A 20,865-nucleotide genomic window follows, 5' to 3' on the forward strand; every position below is an offset into this window, starting at 1 on the left:
GGGTCACAGGGGAGGTCCCTGCCCTTGTTTATAATTGCAGGGATAACTAGTTTCAGGATTTGTTTAGCAGAGAAGTAAAGCCAGGTGTCAGTGGGGTTCATTGTGATCAGAAAAGTGTCACCCATCAGCAGACATGAGCGGCTCCCTTAGGTGAGAATTCCCACTGACACTGGTCCATGGGACATGAAAATCCTGCACTGCAAAAGACATGCTCGTTAGACACATGCTATGTCCTTCGCATTGCCATGAATATGTAAGGCGCTGATACTACCACTGGAATGGCTGGGAGATCAGACATAAAGTCCAACCTCAACAAATGGCTCCTCTGGGATTTGGTTTTCATACTAAAACACGGAAATGTCTTCCACGTAGTTGGAGCCAACGTGAAAGCTTTCAATATCACAACTTCAGTGTCACAAACCTTCTATGAAACCATAAAGAAATATATATATGACCATCTCAAATAATTTTTGGTTTTTTGTCTTCCTCCTTTCCATAATGAATAATTGGAAACAATTTAAAAGGAGCAATTACTAATTCCAAAAGTTCAAGTATCAAAGGTAAATATTGGATAATAAGTTATTTTTTTTCCTTTTTTGTTCATTATTTTGTACTTCTTTAACATTTTGCCATGTTTATGTAATGAATTATTTTTGCCTTTCTTAAAAATAAAAGAAAGCACCAGCTCCACGCTTATGAATGCAATGGCTTCACTGAACGCTTTATACATTAGTCGTTATGATGAATGATATTTGATCGGTCTCCTGGTGTGCTTCTATGTTTTGCATCCCCCTTTAGCTGAATGATATGTGGCTTTAAAACATACATGTATTTATAATTTATAATGGCAGATTATATTAAGTAAATGTATTTTCTTAGAAACATCTAATCAGAAATAATGTATTTTTCATTTGGATATGTAAACCTGCTCCAAATACTAATGGCATGAAAACTCTGCATGAAACTAAAATCATTTTGTAGAAATTTTTGGCACATAATATTTTGTTAAAGCATCATGGATATGGCTTCTGTTTCTGAATGGAAATGTTTAATCAACAGCTAGGACAGCAGTGTGGAGTTAGTTCCCTTCTGTTGTCCTCTTGCCTTTTCTTGGCCATTTCATTAATTAAAAGACATGTTGAAAGGTAGGCAGAACACAAGGTTAAGGGTTTAAATTCAGATGATCCAATTGAAGACTCTTAATAGCTCTGGTAACAACTCTCAGGGTAATGGAAACTATTCAAGCAGTCACTTCTCTTATCAGGAAGAAAGAGATTACAAACTTAAGGGAGAAGTTTTGTAGTAAATTGAGGGATTTGTTCAACATTATGATCCCCACTTCCTGAGGGTGTAATAGAGAACGGAAGAGAATTTGGTGTATAATGCTTCAAACTGGCTATCAGAAACCAACCTGTGGATAGCAACAGAAGTCAGTAACCTGACAAACCAGATGTCCAAGTACCAGGCTAAGAATGAGAAGATACCTCTTTCAGATGGTGCTTTTGATAATTTTGATCATTTTCAAATGATTATCACCAGGTAGCTAAAAACTAGCAAGATGGAAAAGAAGAAGGATGTGTGTGTGTGTGTGTGTATGTTTATAGGAGGAATATAACCACTGGGAGGACTGTGGACCCTGAATGGGAGGGAATGAGGGAGCGAGAGAGACAAAGAGATATCCCAACTGGCAGTTTGAGTCCCCAGATAGCTGCAGCCCCAGCCAAAGCTGGAACACAACCCAGGTCTCCCATGTGGATTACAAGGACCCAATGACTTGAGTCATTACTACTGCCTCACAGAGTCTGCATTAACAGGAAGTTGGAGACAGGAGTGAGAGCTACACATCAAATCCAGGCACTTTAATGTGGAACGTGGGTACCCTAATCAGTATCTTAACCATTATGCCAAACATCCACTCTGGCCCCTAGATTAAAAAAAAAAAAAAAAAGTTATTTATTTCCATGTGTTTGAGAGGCAGAGAGATAGAATTAAAGATAGGTAGCTAGATAGAGACAAAGAGAGAGTTTCTGGTTCACTCTGCAGTGCCCACAACAGCCAAGGCTGGGCCAGGAACTCCATCCTGGTCTCCAATGTGCGTGACATGGACTCAAACACTGAGCCATCATTTGCGACTTCCCAGGATGCATTGGCATGAAACTGAATTGGGAACAAAGTAGCTTGGAATTAAACTGGCACTGTAATATGAGATGCGGGGTCACAGTGGTGGCTTAACCCACTGTGCTATGACATCTGCCCAACCCTGAATATCTTAAGAGAAACTGAAAAAGAGCAAACAAGAAAGAGAAATGCATATTTTGACTCTTTACCAGATTAAAAATATTAGAGATGGTATGAGATGCAAGTTTCTTAAGTCCTACCCCTAAAAATTGACCTGCTGTTTCATTACCAGATTGAGTGCTCCTTAAAGTTGAATACCATTGAATAAGTGACATACCTAAAGTGCTGGTAGTGTTGCCTTTAGTAGTGCTTTTGTCTTGTTTCTTTTTTGGTCTGTGTGTTTTGATGTATTACTCTCACTTGTGCTGAAATGTAGGAATGGCATAGGAAAGTGTCAAGTGATCCTGCTGACAATTAGATCACTCACAGGACCACTTCTTTGAAACTCTTGCTTGCACTGAGCATGATGCTGTTTCTTTGATCTTCATGGCTTCAAAACAAATTAGACCAAGGCCTAAATTTCATATGCACATGTTTCTGATTGCTGGCTTGAGTCTGTAGACTTACAAGATTCTAAGGCTAAAAACTGAAGTATACTAACATATTTATGGCTCTTGCCTTAGGTTATAATCACCAACAGATGAGCGAAGGACAAAGGCAAAAATCCTCTGAATTTTACAACCGCACAGCATCTGAATCAAATGTCTACTTGAATAGCTTCCATTACCCGGATCACAGCTACAAGGACCAAGCTTTTGATACTTTGAGCCTAGACAGCTCAGATAGCATGGAGACCAGCATCTCGGCCTGCTCACCTGACAATATTTCAAGGTAGGGATTACTTATGTGTGCGTTTTCTGGATTGGAAAAGCACTTGTTGGTTTCAAAAAGTAAAGTCATCGATTTGGGATATTGTAAAGGTACAAGCCCAAGTTTTTGAGACATACTGAGTCTACACTGCACAAGAGAGTTGGCTGTCTTGACCCTTGAAAGTCGTTCTGCATTCTTCTGTATCTTGTGCGACGTATCCAGTCTGACATCCCATTCTGCGTTTTCCCCTTTACCCTGTTTTCTTACCCTTGACTTCACGTTGATACCAAACTTCAAAGATGATTTGCCTCTGCTGGTTGACTCGAAGCTTCATTCACACTGGTTTTGATTAAATAAAGAAATAATTTCCATCAGTTGAAGCAGAATTTTGAAAGATTGCTTCTCTTTGTGTCTTGTTAAAGGGAAAGCTGTAGGTATTTTGTATATTAAACTTTCTGTGGGGACTTAGCCAGTCACATTTCTATTCATACTTTGAGGAAGCAAAGATGGTCTTATGGATTTAGGGCTGCCAGCATATCAAAACTAGAATCCTGGTCATGGAATTCCTCCTTTTCTGAAGCTTTGAGGACGTTGCACTATCTACCGGATAAACTCACATGCCAGAACTCTGTGCTACAGACCCAGCCCAGCTCCCCATTCATTCTCTGTCCTGGTATCCTGGTACACCTCACAGAAGTTCTCATTAATTGAGAGGAGGAAGTACTCGCAGACCTCTGTGCTTTCAATCTTATTGAGTCTTAACATTTTTCCAAAGGATGGACACAAGGTCAGGGCTTATAATTTAGTAATGGGGCTAGCAATACTAGGTATCCTTGCAGGTGGTATTCAGAATGTTCTATAATCAATTCAATAATGTTGGAAGAATGACAATTTTATGCAGAACTGATTCCTAATTGCATATTTTCTGAGCTTTCTGTTTATTTACAGAGTACATAATGAGGCTGAAAAAGCAAAAACATTGTCTAGTTCATGTAACTTTCTGGTGATCAGAGAAATGATGTCTCAACAAAAAGCAAAGGCCAAATGTACTCACAGCACTGAGGAATTCTGTAATGGTGCAAGTGGCTTCTTGTGACATAATAAACCACAAGACCACATCTGTGTCACTCCAATTTCAGCATGGAGTTACCTCTTTAATAAACTTATAATTTGAGGACATTTTAATATATAATTTTTAAAAATCTTAAGTGCAGCAAATTCTTTAGTCATTTAATGTTCTTCATACCAATCTTCAAGAAGTCCTCAATTATGGATGCTTTGTTATAATTTGCATTCGAAGAGTTGGTTCCTTCTTACTGACTTTCCTCATGTTCCTCACATTATTTTCCTTCATAATAATGCATAAAAGCTTATCTCAGAGTCACATAAATTTTCGTTAACTCTTAAGTCCCAAGTTTTTGATTCTGAAAATCTTTCAGCAACATAATAATTATTTCAAAGTTACTGTAAGTGGTATATATATTGCTCAGTTTAAGTCTTTATGGATGTGCTGTATATAGTATGATGGGGCAGACAGGTTAAGGTTGATGGTAGTGCCGAAGGGAAGAGCCTGTTTTTCTCTCTTCCCTTCTACATTCAACTTTCTACAGGCATCTTCTACCTTCCCTTTGATTTTTTAGCATTTAGAGGATTGCTAGCACAATGAGCTAAAATGTAATTTCTGGCCTTGGGGATTGGTTATTTGCAATTTTAGTTCTGTGTGGAGCAACTTTGTACAATGAACATGGCCATGTGCAACTGCTTACCAGGAATTATTCGGCAATCATGCTGTCACAGAAAAGTTAAGGGACAAATGTGTCTCATCGCACACATATACACACACCCAAATGTTACTAGGGAAGTGATGGGGATGTTAATTAGCTTGATTATAGTTGTCATTTTACAATGTATGCAAATATCAAAACATCACATTGTGTGCCATAAATATAACTTGGATTCGTCAATTACATATGTTCAGTAAAGCTGAGGGGAAAAAGACAAGTAAGCAAAAAAAAAAAAAAAAAAAAAACAAGCAAACATTAAAGTCTAAATAAATATGGGGCAGGGATATGGGATGCCTCGGTCTCATACTGGAGTGCTGGGGTTCAAATCTTGTCTCTACTTTCAATCCAACTTCCTGTTACTGTGCACCCTGGAAGGCAGCAAATAATGGCTCAATTCTGGGTCCCCTGCTACTCACATAGGAGACCTGGATGAAATTCCTGACTCCTGGCTTCAGTTTGGCCCCAGCCTCATCTGTGGTGGGCTGTTTGGGGAGTAAACCATGATACACATGCATAAGAAATAGTGTTGGTTCTACAAGACTGAAACATCAGAGTAAATCAGCTTTGACCTAGGCCATAGTCCATCTTTTTTAGAATAGTCAAATAAAATGTAAACAAGTAAAAAATAAACTTTTCTGTTTTATGTTAAACATTTCCAAACTCTTCTGTTTCTCTTTTGGTTATCCTAACTGTTCTTGCAGATTTCACGCCCTGGGGTTTCTCCTTTCATTCGTTTGGGCAATGGCTCTCACATTTGTTTTGAAGCTCTTAACTCATTTTGTACAGTTTCCATATTGGTGTGCTGGGTGGAGACTCTTCACAGAATTGACCAGCACCCATCCATTGCACCTTTAACGTCATTCTTAATTGGCATCATCACTCAAGAAATAAAACACTTTCATGTACAAAGGCACAACAAAAAAGCAACAGTGGTACATATTCCCAGTGGAATAAAAGCCACTTCCAACTGCCATCAAAACCTCCTCAAAGTGTCATTTAAGTAGAACCTTGGTGACAGTTGTGTTGGTCTGACATCTCCCAATCAGTAGACTGATGGTTAGACCTCCACTGGCCATCATGTTTAGACTTTGGAGAAAGCATTTTGAAGTCACACCTTATAAGATCTGGTTTTGACTTACTTAGGAGTGAAATGGCTTACATTGGCACTATTTTGCTTGCCTATTTTTTTGTCTCCTAAACTGAAGTAAGTCAGTGTCACCTACAATTTTCAGAGTTGAGCTGATTTGCCTCTGCAGGCCAGTAACTCATAAGTAACAGCCTTTACATTCTATATGCTTGGATTTTGTCATGCACCTCCCTGGCCCTGCATGTGTGTGTTTGATAGAAAATGTTGAACATCTGTATCAATATTCTTAAAAGGCTTTTGTATTGATTTCAGTGCCAGCACTTCAAATATTGCCAGAATAGAAGAAATGGAGAGACTGTTGAAGCAGGCTCACGCAGAAAAAACAAGGCTGCTTGAATCCCGGGTAAGCTCCCTGTCCTTATGTCAGAGCCCTGTGTTTGATTTCAGAAAGTTCTCCTCCTTACAGAGCTTTAGTAAGTGGTGTGATGTTGGAGGAGTCACTCAGTGTTTCACAGCCTCATTTTCTTATCTGGAAAGTAAAGGTGTTAGGGCTGGGGACTGTGCTACAGCTCCCCGTAACTTGAAATATACACTTAGTGCCGACAGACTGAAGTGAATGCATTGTATTTTCCCTTTGACAGCCTCTTTGTGTTCCTGCCAGAGTACAGGGAGGGATGTCGTGTCCGTGCTTTCTCCCTTTCTTCCCAGCTTCTGCTAACTGCACCATTGTAATATGAAAAAAATCCCACATTATTGTGACTGTATTTCAAGCCAGAATCTGAACTTCCTTAGGAATCCCCAAAATGCCTTTGCATCCTGCCCTACAGGGCACCTCCTTTCCTTTTCCAGCTTCCCCATGTGCTTCCTCTGTGACCTTCAGCCAGGAAGCTGCAGAGCAACAACAGGAATTGCAAGGACCAATAGCCTTCAGTTAGAAGACAGTAGTCCAAAGAATGGCTAAATAGCATGACTAGTGTTGAGTGACAGTATATGGGGGCTTTTATTAAAACATGGAAGGATGTGATCCTAACATGAAGTGGCTGAATATAGTCACAAACTGGATTATTTTTCCCACTTAAAGCCAGTATTGAATTGTTAATTTCATTTAGTGGTTACATTTCTGCACATGACGATTTTGAAAGCAATTAAGAGGTGAAGATGGGTTGTTTTTGTCCAGGTTATATATTGTAAGAGATAGTATATATTGCAACCTAAGAATTGTTTAGTGAGAATTTTCTTTTTGGTGTTAGTTGGAACCATTCAAGCATAACCAGTATATCTTAATGATATTTAGGAACGGGAAATGGAAGCCAAAAAACGAGCTCTGGAAGAAGAAAAACGGCGCAGAGAACTCCTGGAAAAACGGCTGCAGGAGGAAACCAGCCAGAGACAGAAGTTAATAGAAAAGGAAGTGAAAATAAGAGAGAAACAAAGAGCACAGGTTGGTCGGCCGATCGAATGGATAAGAATAGGTTGCCCCCTCGTGGTTCTTCTGTAGAAGACAACCGTCTGTGTCTGAAGATGCCTTCTAGGGCACTGTGTATTAGCACCTGACATGTAACAGTTGAGAGACAGATGTGTGCCTGTGTGCAAAAAAAAAGTGTCTTTTTCAAAATGTTAAGAGAACTACAAACAAAATGTCACTTTTCTCTAGTCGTGCATGCATGGAGCATTTTGGTGGGAGAGGTTCTTTTTCTTCTACTCATTCTTTGGAGTACTTTTTAAAGGAGAGCATTTTTTTTTTAACAACTTTGAAAACTACAGCTGGGTTTTTCTGCTGTAAACAAATAAAACAACCAGTGTCCGGCATTGTGGTGCAAGGGGTTAGGCTGAGCCTGTGACACTGGCATCCCATATAAACACTGGTTCAAGCCCCAGCTGTTCTGCGTTTGCTCCAGCTCCCTGCTAATGCAGTGGAAGGTGACACAAGTACTTGGGCCTCTGCCACTCACTTGGGAGACCAAGATGGAGTTCCAGGCTCCTGGCTTCGGGGTGGCCCAACCCTGGTCATCAACCATTTGGAGTGAACCAGCAGGTGAAAGTTCTCTGTCTCTCTAAGTCTGTCTCTCTGTGTGTGTGTCTCTCTCTCCCTCTGTCTCACCCTATCACTCTGCCTATCAAACAAACAAACAAATAAATCTTTAAAATAAAACAAAATACTCAAACTAAAACTTTTAGTTGAGGAAGGGAAGAGTTTCTATTAAGCCATATTTTGGAAAAAAAATTCCAAAGCAGTCCAGTTTCTTGGTAGAATTGTTAACAAATTGAGTGGTCATTGTAGAATTGAAATCTCTGTTCTTATCACGATAGCTGCTTATATAATGTGTGTTTTCTGAGTACAAAGAAGAGTTTTGTTAAGTACCGTGTAACTTAAGACTCAAGTCAGTTTTACCAAGGTTTACTAGACTCACAAGCAAACGTGTCATTTCCATTATTCGTCATAGTTTCTGAGCACCATCAGTCAGTGATTAGAGGCTATCTTTAAGGCTTTGTGAGCTTTGTGGTATCAGCAAGCCTCTGGCATCTGTCTGCAGCCAAGTACCACAAATCAAAGGGAAAATATTGAAGGGAAAATAGTAAGTAAAACTTGTTCATGTGATTTCATCATGTACAGCCTCTGCCAAATTTTAATTCGCAGTGAAGGTCATCCATGCCTTGTAGTATCTGAAGCCAAACCAAGAAGTACAACTCTATTTTCATCCTGATTATAAGTTTCGGCTCCAAGTATATGATTAGGTCATTCCCCTCGCTCACCTCCCTCCCCAAGCCCCGGGCCAAGGGGTGGGGTTATTTAACAAGACAGCCATTCAGAAATCCTGCCCTTGGTGATGCATGCTTCTTAGATTGGCAGTATCTTACCCCAGCCAGGAGTAAAAGTAAAATAAATACATAACCTCGGTGCCTGGCCCTGGACAGCTTCTTCCTTTAGACACAGCTTTCATCCCACTTACTTTAATTTCACACATCTCTGCCTTCAACTGCTATGAGTGGGTTCCTGTATAGCAGACACCTATACCTTTGGCAGTGTTGGGGAGGTCCTGTGGAAGTTGTATGTACTAAACAGCGTTCAACCTCTCATGTCAAGTCTGAGATTTCTTAAGAACTATTGCTACGCTGTGGCAGGGACTACTGGACACCTCCCAGGAGAGCAGTCCTCATCCCCAGGGCACACACAGCCCTGTCAGCTTCATGCTTCGTTTCCCCTGGGCTTGTTTAGGCTGAGATAACTGACATTTTTCCATTCTTTCATCTGCCCAGCTCAAGGAATACAGTCTCCTGGCCTGGGTGTGTGCACCCCACCCCCACATTGCAGCATTCTCTTTTTAGACAACAAACGATAACTGCTTTGTTTGTCTTCAGCTCTCATAGTTACCAGGGCGTTGTAAAGCTTCAGCTTCCCAGACAGTTCTTGTTTCTCAACCTCTGTGACCTAAAACCAGGCAGATAGTTCCTTAGAGATGTAATGGGTTTTTGCATTCTTCCAGGCTCGTCCTCTGACACGTTATCTGCCTGTCCGGAAGGAAGACTTCGATTTGCGGAGCCACGTGGAGACTGCTGGCCACAATATTGACACCTGTTACCATGTGTCCATCACAGAGAAGACCTGCCGAGGATTCCTCATCAAAATGGGTGGGAAAATTAAAACCTGGAAAAAACGCTGGTTTGTTTTTGACCGAAACAAGCGAACATTCTCTTACTATGCAGGTGGGTGACAAAAAATTTGAGAGATGTTTTCAAATCAGGAAGCACCTGCTCAGGAGCAAAAGCAATTGAAATGCAGTTTAGAGACATTAATGGCAATGTTAGCTCTGAGGTTGTACATTCTTTATATTCAGGTTTTATAGTCCATATGATATGAATTTCCTTTCCAGAAATACTAAACCTTATGTTTTAGCTTTTAAAGTGTGAATTAGTTTATTGTGGTTCTGAAATAAATTCAAGTTCTAGTAAATATGAAATGGAACTTATTTTTAGATCAAAATATTACCTTTTGAAGGGGGTTTGCCATTGATGAATTATTGCTGTTTGTTCTTTTTAAGTCATACACAGTGAGGTAGCCCTAGTTGAAAAATACTCAACTGTAGCTTATAAATTAGAGTGGACTTTTAAACACAGAGACTAAAGCTCACCAATAAACTACTCTGTAAGTAAGTAAAAGGGTATTCAAAAATTCCATGAGAAAATGGAATTAAGTTTATTTTAGTGCAAAAATTTTGAAATCCATGCAGAGTTTAAAAAATTCATGGAAAAACTACGCATGGATTTCAGAATATTTTGCCCCAAAAATAAACATTTAAAAATTTAAAGAAGTTATTTTCATTTTACTTGAAAGGCAAAGCTACACACACAGAGAAAAAGAAAGTGAGATACATTGGTTGGCTCTCCAGTTATCTGCAACAACCGGGATTGGGCTAGGCCAGGATTGGACTAGGCCAAAGCTAGGAGCCAGGAACTCAGCCTGGGTCTCCCATGTGAGTGACAGGGACCCAAGTACTTGGGCTGTCACCTGCTGCTTCACAGAGTGAGCATTAGCAGGAAGCTGGAAAGGGAACAGAGCTGAGGATCAAACCAGGCACTTCTATATAGGGTGCAGGTATCTCAAGTAGTGTCTTAATTGCTATGCTGAATGCCCACCCCAATGATAATAATTATAATGAGATCATAATTTTTCCACTCCATTTTCCTGCATCAAACACCCACCCCATAACCATTTTTCAATTTCATTTTCCACAAATTTTTGAAATATCCTTATATTAAGTGACTGAAATATTTTGGGGTTTTTTAAATGGTGGGTTATGAGAAGCATACTCTAAGTACTAGAATATGAGTGTAACCTAGTGTGCTTATTAAGAAGCCTTCTGTTTACTCTTTGGTCATATATGAGATATGTGCATTATTAGCACAGGGCAGCAGCTGTACTCTGCTTTTAGCTGCTAAGAAAAAGTAGTTCTGTACTAGGTGCTATAAAAACACCCCGTCTTGGCACTCATGAGCATCCACAGGAATCTGTATCACTATAATGAACTGAATCAGGGTAATATGTGTAAACTAAAGGGCACTTATTTAATCCATGAGGTGAGATGAGATTATGAGGATAGGTGTGAAAAACCAAGGCATCTGTGGAAGAAAGGAAACACTGGCCAAGGAACTCCAGAATTGGAGTGAGGAAGGTGGGATACATGACTTTCAATAAGGAGCCTTAGAGTGGGTGTCAGTCATTACAGAAGTCAGTGGCTGGCTAGCAGGTGTCTAGCCTGGCGTCCCGTATTGCAGTTTCTGGATTCAGTCACTCCCTACTACCCTTGTCCCTTTTTCAACCACCAATAAGCCCAGGCCCCAGGCTGCAGTGCAGGCTGGGCTTGATCCTACGGGAGCCACACCCCTTCAGTTTGTCTGTCAAGTAGATGGCCCTGCAGGTATGAAGGAGTCACACACTTGAGTGCCAAAGTGCGCAGTCCCAGTCCTCCGACCCTGGCCTCTCTCCATGGGCCCCTGCATACTAACTAGGAACAGTAGTAGGAGAGTCGCTAAAGAAAACAGAGGCATAGAAAACAGGTCTGGGAATTGATGGGCCAGTGCTCCTGAGGGAGACAGAATGAATGGCATTCTCTCATCTGCTTGCAACACTATCATTGATTCCCTTAGCCCACCACGTGGTTGGGAAGCTCATCATTCTCAGAGTTTTTTCTCACATGAAGTTCCCTGCAAACAAAAGTCTGTTTTTCTGCCTACTTGAAATACTAACATAATTTACTCTTATCTTCACATTTTATTTTACATCTGTTTTCAAAACCCGAAGCATTGTATTCCTATGAATCATTCCGGCAATTATTCTAGCAAGTGTTTGAGAGATACACAATCCTTCTCTTTCACAGAAATAGGTTGAAACCCACTCAGCGTGGTATAAATGAAGAGAGTACCTCCCACGGAAGAACAAAAAACACAAAGCTATGGCCACTTTGAGATAAGTTAGGGAAATGCTGCCGTAAATGTAATCAGATAGGAGTGTTTTCTGTTTCTCTCAGGGCCATTATGTTTTCACATGATTTTTTGATTGCTGTTCTTAGGAAAAAAGGACATTTACTCAGCAAGAAATTCAAAATATAAAAAGGTGGTTTAATGAAAGTCTTTTTTACATCACAAAAGTTCTGACCACCCACTGTTAAGCCTGAAATATGTTTTCAGACTTATCTTCATTTTATACCTACTGAATACTGAAAGTATTTTCCTTTTACACAGTTGAGACCAAATTACCCCTCTGTTCATACTGTATTTCACATAATAATCATATTTCAAGATGTTTTTCTTATAAGCATATACGGATCTACCTCAGCCCTTTCAGTGGAGGTGGAAATTCCACTTATGGCTGGCCTGTAATTAACTCAATCCTTTGTTTAAGCTCAAGTAGGTCTTCTACAGCCTTGTGCCATAACATGTGTGCATCTGCACAAGCTGGAGTAGATCTTTATGCAATACAATTTTAGAAGAAGTTGCCAAGAGGACGTTTACATTTTTAATTGTATGTGTTTTACCAGTTGCATTTCTAAAGGGGCTGTCTTATTTGCATGTCCATCAACAGAGTTTGATTGTCTCTTTCCCAGCATTTTAATCCACATTTTTAAAATTCTTTAGTACTCTCACATACATTATGATCTCTGCAGAGTTTAAAGACTTATTGATGAGTTGGTTTTGAAAGGCAGAATGACATGGTGAGGGGAGAGAGACAGAGAGATATTTTCAATCTGCTATTTCTCTCCCCAAATGGACACAACAGCTGAGGCTGGGTCAGGCCAAAGCCAGGAGGCAGGAGCTGCACTCTGGTCTCTCACGTGGGTGGCAGAGGCTCAAATACGTGAGCCATCTTCCACTGTCTTCCCTGGGTACATTATAACGGGATGCTGGCTCAGAAACCGAGGAACTATGACTCGAACCAGTACTTCAAGATGGGATATCAGCTTCACAAGTGACGGCTTAACCTACAGCACCACAATACTGGTCCCTCTCCTTGCAGAGTTTAAATAGTGAAACACTTCAAGAACTTATTAGATCACAGAGTGGTGCTATTTGGTTGATGTATTTCTTGTTTTTATTCTGTTGTATATTTTATTTTTATAATAAACCTGATGAAGTCTTTGGAGACACTTTAGAAAATGTTTTATTGAAAGGATAGCAAATTATTGGCATGAAGCTCTGTTGAAAACAAGGAAACATCAAGTCTGCTGGAAAAGTCTGATATAAAAGGAACACAGAATACTATTTAAATTAAAAGTTAAAAAAGAAAAAAAAAAGCCCACTCTCCATCAACCTCTCCAGCAAATGAATAAGTAAATAGAAACTTAAAAAATTATTATGGAGCCAGCGTTGTGGCATAGGTTAAGCTACCTCCTGAAATGCCAGCATCCCATATGGGCACTGGTTTGAGTCCCAGCTTCTCAACTTCTGATCCAGCTCCCTGCTGATGTGCTTGGGAAAGCAGCAGAGGATGCCCCAAGTATTTGGGCCCCTGCACCCACATGGGAGACCCAAAAGTTCCTGGCTCCTGGCTTTGGCCTGGCCCAGCCTTGGCCGTTGGTGGCCATCTGGGAAGTGAACCAGCAGATGGAAGACCTCTCTGTCTGTCTCTGTGTAACTCTGACTTTCAAATAAATACATGTTTATTAAAAATAATTATAACAGAGCTAAATATTAATGTTTCCATTTCCAAGATAGCCTTGGAGAACATGGGGAATAATTTGTATGATGTCAATAGTGTGTACACTTCATGTGCTAAACTGACAGTCATTCTGGACTACCTTTTGACTACTGATTTGCTGATGAGCCTTGGACAAAGTTTAGCTTGCTTTGGAGCTGGTGATCTGATTTTTGTTTTGTCTTTTAATATAGAATGTGCTAATGCATTAATTCAGATTACCTGAATCACTAATCTTAAATCACTTAAATACAAATGTTTCAGTGATGAAAATTATTATTTTATTCCTTTGAAAGGCAAAGATATAAAGACAGAGAGAGAGAGAGAGAGAGAGAGAGTGTCCATCTACTAGTTCACTCCCCAGATTCTTACTAACAACTAAGCATGAGACAGGACCAAGTCAGGAGCCAGAAACAGTCCGAGCTTCCTATTTGGGCAACAGGGACCCAACCACTTGAGCTACCATGTACTACCTCCCCGGTATGCATTAGTAGGGAGCCGAGTCAGGACTCAAACCCAGGCACTCTGATACGGGATGCAGATGTCCCAAGTGGCATCTTAACAACTCTGCCTGCCCACCCCTAATAATGACAGTTATAATGAAATTAGTTTTTCCTGTCAATCAATAGTAATGAAGTATTTTTATACTCATCTACTCATCTATCTTTGCAGATAAACATGAAGCTAAATTAAAAGGAGTAATATACTTTCAAGCCATTGAAGAAGTGTATTATGACCACCTTAAGAATGCAAATAAGGTAAACATCAATTTTCCAAATTCCTAAATCTCAATGCAAATTTTAGTTGGGAAAAGGACATTTTTGGATTCAAAGCCATTTGGATTTGTTGTTAGGATAATGGGTAGTTAAGATCAGAATGGTGCTAGAGAAATTGAAATGAATAGGATGGCTAATCTTTTTGAGGAAGAAAAGTTATGACAAAGTAAGGTAATGTTTTATTTTTATTTTTTTTTTAATTTTTGACAGGCAGAGTGGACAGTGAGAAAGAGAGACAGAGAGAAAGGTCTTCCTTTTTGCCGTTGGTTCACCCTCCAATGGCCGCCGCTGCACTGCGGCTTGTGCACGGTGCTGATCCCAAGGCAGGAGCCAGGTGCTTATCCTGGTCTCCCATGGGGTGCAGGGCCCAAGCACTTGGGCCATCCTCCACTGCACTCCCAGGCCACAGCAGAGAGCTGGCCTGGAAGAGGGGCAACTGGGACAGAATCCGGCGCCCCGACCGGGACTAGAACCCGCTGTGCCAGCGTCACAAGGCGGAGGATTAGCCTGTTGAGCCATGGCGCCGGCCAAGAAAAGTTATGACAAAGTAAGGAAATGTTTTAAACATACTGGTTTTAGAGACCCTGTAAAGTGACTTTGTTAGGACTCTAAAATGGAGCTACTGTGCAGTTATGAGGAGAATCTTAACTTAGGACCTTAGGAGAGCTAAGAATAATAGCTACTATTTATTAAGCACCTACTATCAGAAAGATAACCTGCTACAGCTTAACAGACTAGCCACTAAGAGAGTTGTGAGTTCTGTGTGAGATTTTTTTTGCGCATAAAATCCAGAAAGGTAGTCAGTTCTGAGGAAGGGGTTACATGTTATAGTGGAGCCAAAGTAATACCTACATAAACTTTTATAAATCAGAAGGCCTAAAGAGAAAGAAACTTTCCCATATATTTGTGTTATTTAATGCTTTAATTTCAAGATATTTGTTTTACTTTTTTTTTTTTTTTTTTTTTGAATTTTAGAGTCCCAATCCATTACTTACCTTCAGCGTCAAGACACATGACAGAATCTACTATATGGTGGCCCCATCACCAGAAGCTATGCGGATCTGGATGGATGTAATAGTTACTGGGGCAGAAGGTTACACTCACTTCTTGTTATAGTGAGCAGAGGAAGAATCCAGTTCAGGGCACACTGCAATAATCTCTTACAAGAATGAAGCCATATTCAATCCCAGATGGAAAGACCCAACAGACTCATCCTTTTAACTTGTACACACTCAGAGAAACCCAACAGACCCATCCCTTTAACTGTATACACTCAGAGTTCCTTTCATATTAACGAGAAGTCATTTTTTTTAAAAGGAAAAGGGGTTTTAATTCAAAGCTTAATCATGAATAGCAAAAGAATTGAAGCTCCTATGAGAAACACTATTTTGATAAATAGTATCACTTAAAGGAAACTTTCTTACAAACTATTTTTTTAAAATCAGCTGTTGGTTTTGGTGGAATAAACAGTTTACAAAATGTCTGTATGTATGTTCTTGGAAATATGGAATTATTTTAGCACCCAAATAATTGGCATTGACATTATTGGTAATCAACAGGTTTTTTATTAAGTAACATTTTATAAAAATAAGCAAATAAGGGCTTGGAGGGGAATATGTTTGGGGAGGTTTGCCTTTTTTTTTAAGTCCTACACCAAAACCAAAGACTTGGCATGAATTCTGTTTATCAGTTGTAGTTTCAAAGTGATGAACTGCATTTAGTGTTATTCTGTATAATGCCACCAAGTGCCCAGGAAATTGACTTTGCAGTGTGACCACAGCTTAAGCTACTATATATATCTAAAACTACTTTATGTAAAAGAAGAAACAAAAAGCTGTGCTTTTCAGAAAAGCCATCTTTGACAGCAGACATTTTGTTACATTGGGCAATTAGGAGTCAGGAGTTTGTTTTGCTAAAGATTACTCCATTCTGGGTGCTGAGAATAAAGGCACCCTGTAGTTCATTTCTTTTCAGTTGTCTGATTTCTCTTTGTTATGGAGCACACTAGCTAATTGCACTGTCACATGACATAATTATAATATCATAGCTCCATTTTCACCAAAGAACAGACCAATTAAAATACTTATTTGTAGAAGTGGTATAGTTCTATAGAAAGGCAAATGAAATTCAACTTCATATTGTCTGAAATGTACTATTTTTATTATGTGTTTCTTTACAATTTGCCTTTGTTTTTTAGAGTTAAATTAATTTTTGTTGAATGAAATGACTTCAGGCAAGTCTGTTTATAAATGGTTTTTCAAATGCATTTATTTTAGTTTTTCATGTTCTGTGCGTTTTAAGTATGAATGTATTCTTTCTTAGATAAATGAATAGAAGTAGAAAATGATGATGTCACTTACTAGCACAAGATGAAATGATAGGATTAGAAGCGTCTATAAAACTTTTTCAGACCTAATTTGGGTACATTGTTAAAATTTGCAATGTGGTTTGTATACATGTGTACATGTTGCCAATAATAAGATTTTTCAACTGGATGATACAAGGTTTTACTTGAACAATAATGGACAAAAATCATGATTTTTGAAGACATTTTTAAAATCTAATTTTGCAGAGATCACCCTTAAACTCTGTAATGGTCTAAAAGAATGAAATATAATTTCTAAGATTTTTGGTAATGTAAAGATAAAACTTTCTTGTACTGTATTTTCTTCATAGGATTGTAAAAGTAGCCTAATCAGCTTGCATGATGTAGTCAACCTTCTAAGTATGTGTGTTAAATATATTGCGTTTGGATTAAAATGTTGACCTGATTTCACATTTGAAAATAAACTCTTTCATTTGAAAGTTACCTGACTATAACATGATGGAGAATGGATTAATCAGCCAAAGTTAGTTGTAGAATCCACATAAAGGTTGTTGTGTGCTGACATTATGGTTTGTAGTTTATAAACCGAAATAATTAGAAGCACTAATCACATTTCTATTGCTACAAAATGAGAGGAATTCTGAAAAAACATCTTGCATTGTTACCTTTTTTGCATACATGCAGTTATTACATCCCAAGGACTGTTTGCTTATCCTTCTGTCTGACAGTGCAAAAAAACCATGCAAATGTGAAGTGAAGCTCTGGGGCTTTAGTGGTAGGAACTTCATTTGTCCCCCTGAACTAAGCAGATTTCAGAGAGACTGCCTTCTCTGCCTCTTTTTACCTCTCTGTATGTTAAGGAAGGCGACATTGACAGTAGGTGCCCAGATCGGAAACAGATTTGTTTTTACTTGCAGCTACTTGAAGTACAAGTATGTTCACTTACCATTAGCCATAGATTTTTTGTGCTCTAGTGGATTGATAAGATGGATAGAGAAAATGCCCATGATTTTCCCTGCTCTTTTGTGCAGTGCTTTCCCCCACTGTACTGACAGGTCCAGACTTTTCATTTTGCTGCACATAAAATGCAAAAGACCTACCAAAATAAAGAGGAAGGAATGATTGAGATAATATTTACAATTATCTGAAGACTTCAGGGAGAAGTGTTTGTTGTTAAGATGTAAGGGATGGTGAGGCGTTGCCCTTGTGATTTCGTGCCTTTGTAACCTGTCACAGGCTTAATGGAACTGGCAAAATGACTCAGCATCTTTTGGAGTATGTGCTGAAATCAAGTGGCTGTCTTCACTACTGGAGAGGCGCTACACCTCTCAAGAAAGAGACCTGTTTAGTCTGAATTTATCCAACTTTTCTATCATGTTCCAATAGGGCAGATTCTCAAAACTCCATTGACACCTGAATTCATTATACCCAAACTTCGTCTTTAAAATTTGCATCAATCTTTGCTCCACAGTTTACAACCGGGGTTTAAAATGGTTTTACTCAAGGTAGTCCACCAACCACCATAACTTAAACAGAAAGATACCACACAAGGCTTGGACTGGTTGATGCTGGAGGCCCCAAGACCTTGGAAGGATATCAGAGCTGTAGTCCCAAAGCCCTGGTAGTGTAATTTATTCCATTATCTTTTTTTTTTTTAACTTTTATTTAATGAATATAAATTTCCAGTGTACAGCTTATGGATTACAATGGCTTCCCCCTCCCATAACTTCCCTCCCACCCACAACCCTCCCCTCTCCCGCTCCCTCTCCCCTTCCATTTGCATCAAGATTCATTTTCAATTCTCTTTATATACAGAAGATCAGTTTAGTATAAAGATTTCAACAGTTTGCACCCACATAGCAACACAAAGTGAAACATACTGTTTGAGTACTAGTTATAGCATTAAATCAAAATGTACAGCACGTTAAGGACAGAGATCCCACATGAGGAGCAAGTGCACAGTGGCTCCTGTCAGAATTTTTTTAATAGGAAAGCTCATTGATACTGCAATAACATAATTTCAAATGATTGAAGTTGCCTTAGTTTTTTTTTTTTTAACTTTTATTTAATGAATATAAATTTCCAAAGTATAGCCCATGGGTTACAATGGCTTCCCCCCTCCCATAACTTCCCTCCCGCCTGCAATCCTCCCCCTTCCCGCTCCCTTTCCCCTTCCATTCATGTAAAGATTCATTTTCAATTCTCTTTGTATACAGAAGAGTCAAAGAGATCACACAAACAAGACAAGTATCTGCTAATACTAACTGATAGAATCAAAAAGGGAGAGAAAGATCCAACATGGGAAGTGGGATACACAGCAGACTCATAGGATGGCAGATGTCCTAAACAACACTCTGGCCTCAGAATCAGCCCTCAAGGCATTCAGATCTGGCTGAAGAGCCCATGAGAGTATAGCAGGCATGGAAAGCCAAGATATCATGGAAAAAAAAAAAAGACCTAAATGAATGATCTCTGTGAGTGAGATCCCAGTGGAAAGAACGGGGCCATCAAAGAAGGAGGTACCCTTCTCCGAAGGGAGGAGAGAACTTCCACTTTGACTATGACCCTATCGGAATAAGATCGAAGTCAGCGAACTCTAAAGGCTTCCATAGCCCTGGCAACTCATGACTAGAGCCTAGGGAGATTACTGACGCCATGAACAGGAGTGTCAAATTGTTAAATCAGCAACAGGAGTCACTGTGTACTTACACCCCATGTGGGATCTGTCCCTAATGTGTCGTCTAAAGCGAAGTGATGCTATAACTAGTACTGAAACAGTATTTTTATACTTTGCGTTTCTGTGTGGGCACAAACTGATGAGGTCTTTACTAATTATATACTGAATTGATCTTCTGTATATAAAGAGAATTGGAAATGAAAAAAAAAAAACAACCTGGTGTTAAAATGGAAATGGCATAGAAAATTAATTAATTTGAAAAAAAAAATTATGTAGGATCTCTGTCTTTAATGTGCTGTACATTGCTATTCAATGCTATAATTAGTAATCCAATGGTAGTTTTTTCACTTTGTGTTGCTATATGGGCAAAATGTTGAAATCTTTACCTAATATATACTAAACTGATCTTCTGTATACAAAGAGAATTGAAAATGAATCCATTATCTTTCTATTGTCCATTCAGTTTTTAAAATCCTGCTTCCCTCTAAAAATGGTGTAGTGGTTAATATGAATGCTTATAAACTCGTGCCTTTTTTCTCCCCTATAAAAGTAGTCACTCATGGGGAGGAAGGTCCTGGGTGGAAGGGACTTGAAAGTGATGCATATTTTAAATTGGAACAGATGTGGCCAGACAAAAAATTTTAGCAATTTACTCTATGCAACCACACGTAAGTGCCAGTTTCTAGCATCTTTGCAAATAATTGCTTTTCATTTTTGCCAGTCTCTTAGGTGGAAAAAGTGGCATGTATTTTTGTAATTCATAGTTTTCAGTGAGTGAGGTTGTACATAGTTACATACATAAACTTCCTATTCGTAGTTGTTGGCCTATTTATTGGAATTACATAATTTTTATTTCCAAGATTTTGAATTCCAGAAGCAGACTGAGTAGAAGTAGTAACGTATCTATGCTGCAGACTTTTCCCAGCCTCTTATTTGACAAGTTATCTTTTACGTTTGAAAAAGCCTGAATTTATATCCCATTAAATGTGTTATGACTTGTGGTTCTCAACTGTTAAGAAAGCCCTTTCTTTTCTGGGACTGTACAATACTCTCCCAAAGCTTGCTTACTGCTCTCAGTTTTATTCTTCCTCTAGACCGTTTATCTGCTGGCATTTATTTTTGCACATGGTATGAGGCAGAGGTCAGGAACGTCAAGAACTAGAACTGAAGCAAAACACTGAAAAATGGTGAGGAAGCGGCAAAGGGCCGATTCACGCCAGGCAGCTGCACCCCGAGAGTGTGGTCGGTACAGGTTGAAGCCGTCAGGGGTCGCAAGGACTTTGCGATGCCACAAGCCTAGCATTTCGCGTTTGGGCTCCCTGGAGTCCTCGGAAAGTTTACTTTAGTCAGAACGTCAGGGCGCGTTCCTCCGTGAAATTCAAGTTCTGGAATATCCACCAGTCGGCTGAGAAGGCCGAGGCCACTCAAAACATTCCAAACCAGCCCTGGGGAAAACTAGACCCCGAAGCAGCAAGAGCGCCGCGCTAGGCCGACACACCCTCCGCCACGGGAAACCGGCGGGCCGCTTTTGAACAAG

At 39.5% G+C, this 20,865-nt stretch overlaps 1 protein-coding gene across 11 annotated transcripts in view; it reads left to right on the forward strand.

Moving 5' to 3' along the window:
* PHLDB2 (pleckstrin homology like domain family B member 2) overlaps nt 1-17,213 on the forward strand; it is a 237,559-nt gene extending 220,346 nt beyond the window's left edge. For 9 of the 11 annotated variants that reach the window (XM_062207977.1, XM_062207912.1, XM_062207919.1 and 6 more), the window contains 7 exons: nt 525-560; nt 2,802-3,009; nt 6,172-6,262; nt 7,154-7,300; nt 9,345-9,564; nt 14,222-14,307; nt 15,301-17,213. In XM_062207977.1, coding sequence (XP_062063961.1) covers nt 525-560; nt 2,802-3,009; nt 6,172-6,262; nt 7,154-7,300; nt 9,345-9,564; nt 14,222-14,307; nt 15,301-15,441 — 929 coding nt within the window. In that variant the 3' untranslated portion in view covers nt 15,442-17,213. The remainder of the gene's footprint in view (nt 1-524; nt 561-2,801; nt 3,010-6,171; nt 6,263-7,153; nt 7,301-9,344; nt 9,565-14,221; nt 14,308-15,300) is intronic. The other 2 variants (XM_062207928.1, XM_062207995.1) reach the window with 1 other exon arrangement.
* Nucleotides 17,214-20,865: the final 3,652 nt, after the last annotated feature.

This window comes from Lepus europaeus, chromosome 2 (assembly GCF_033115175.1).
Source record: "Lepus europaeus isolate LE1 chromosome 2, mLepTim1.pri, whole genome shotgun sequence".
Lineage (NCBI taxonomy): Eukaryota > Metazoa > Chordata > Mammalia > Lagomorpha > Leporidae > Lepus > Lepus europaeus.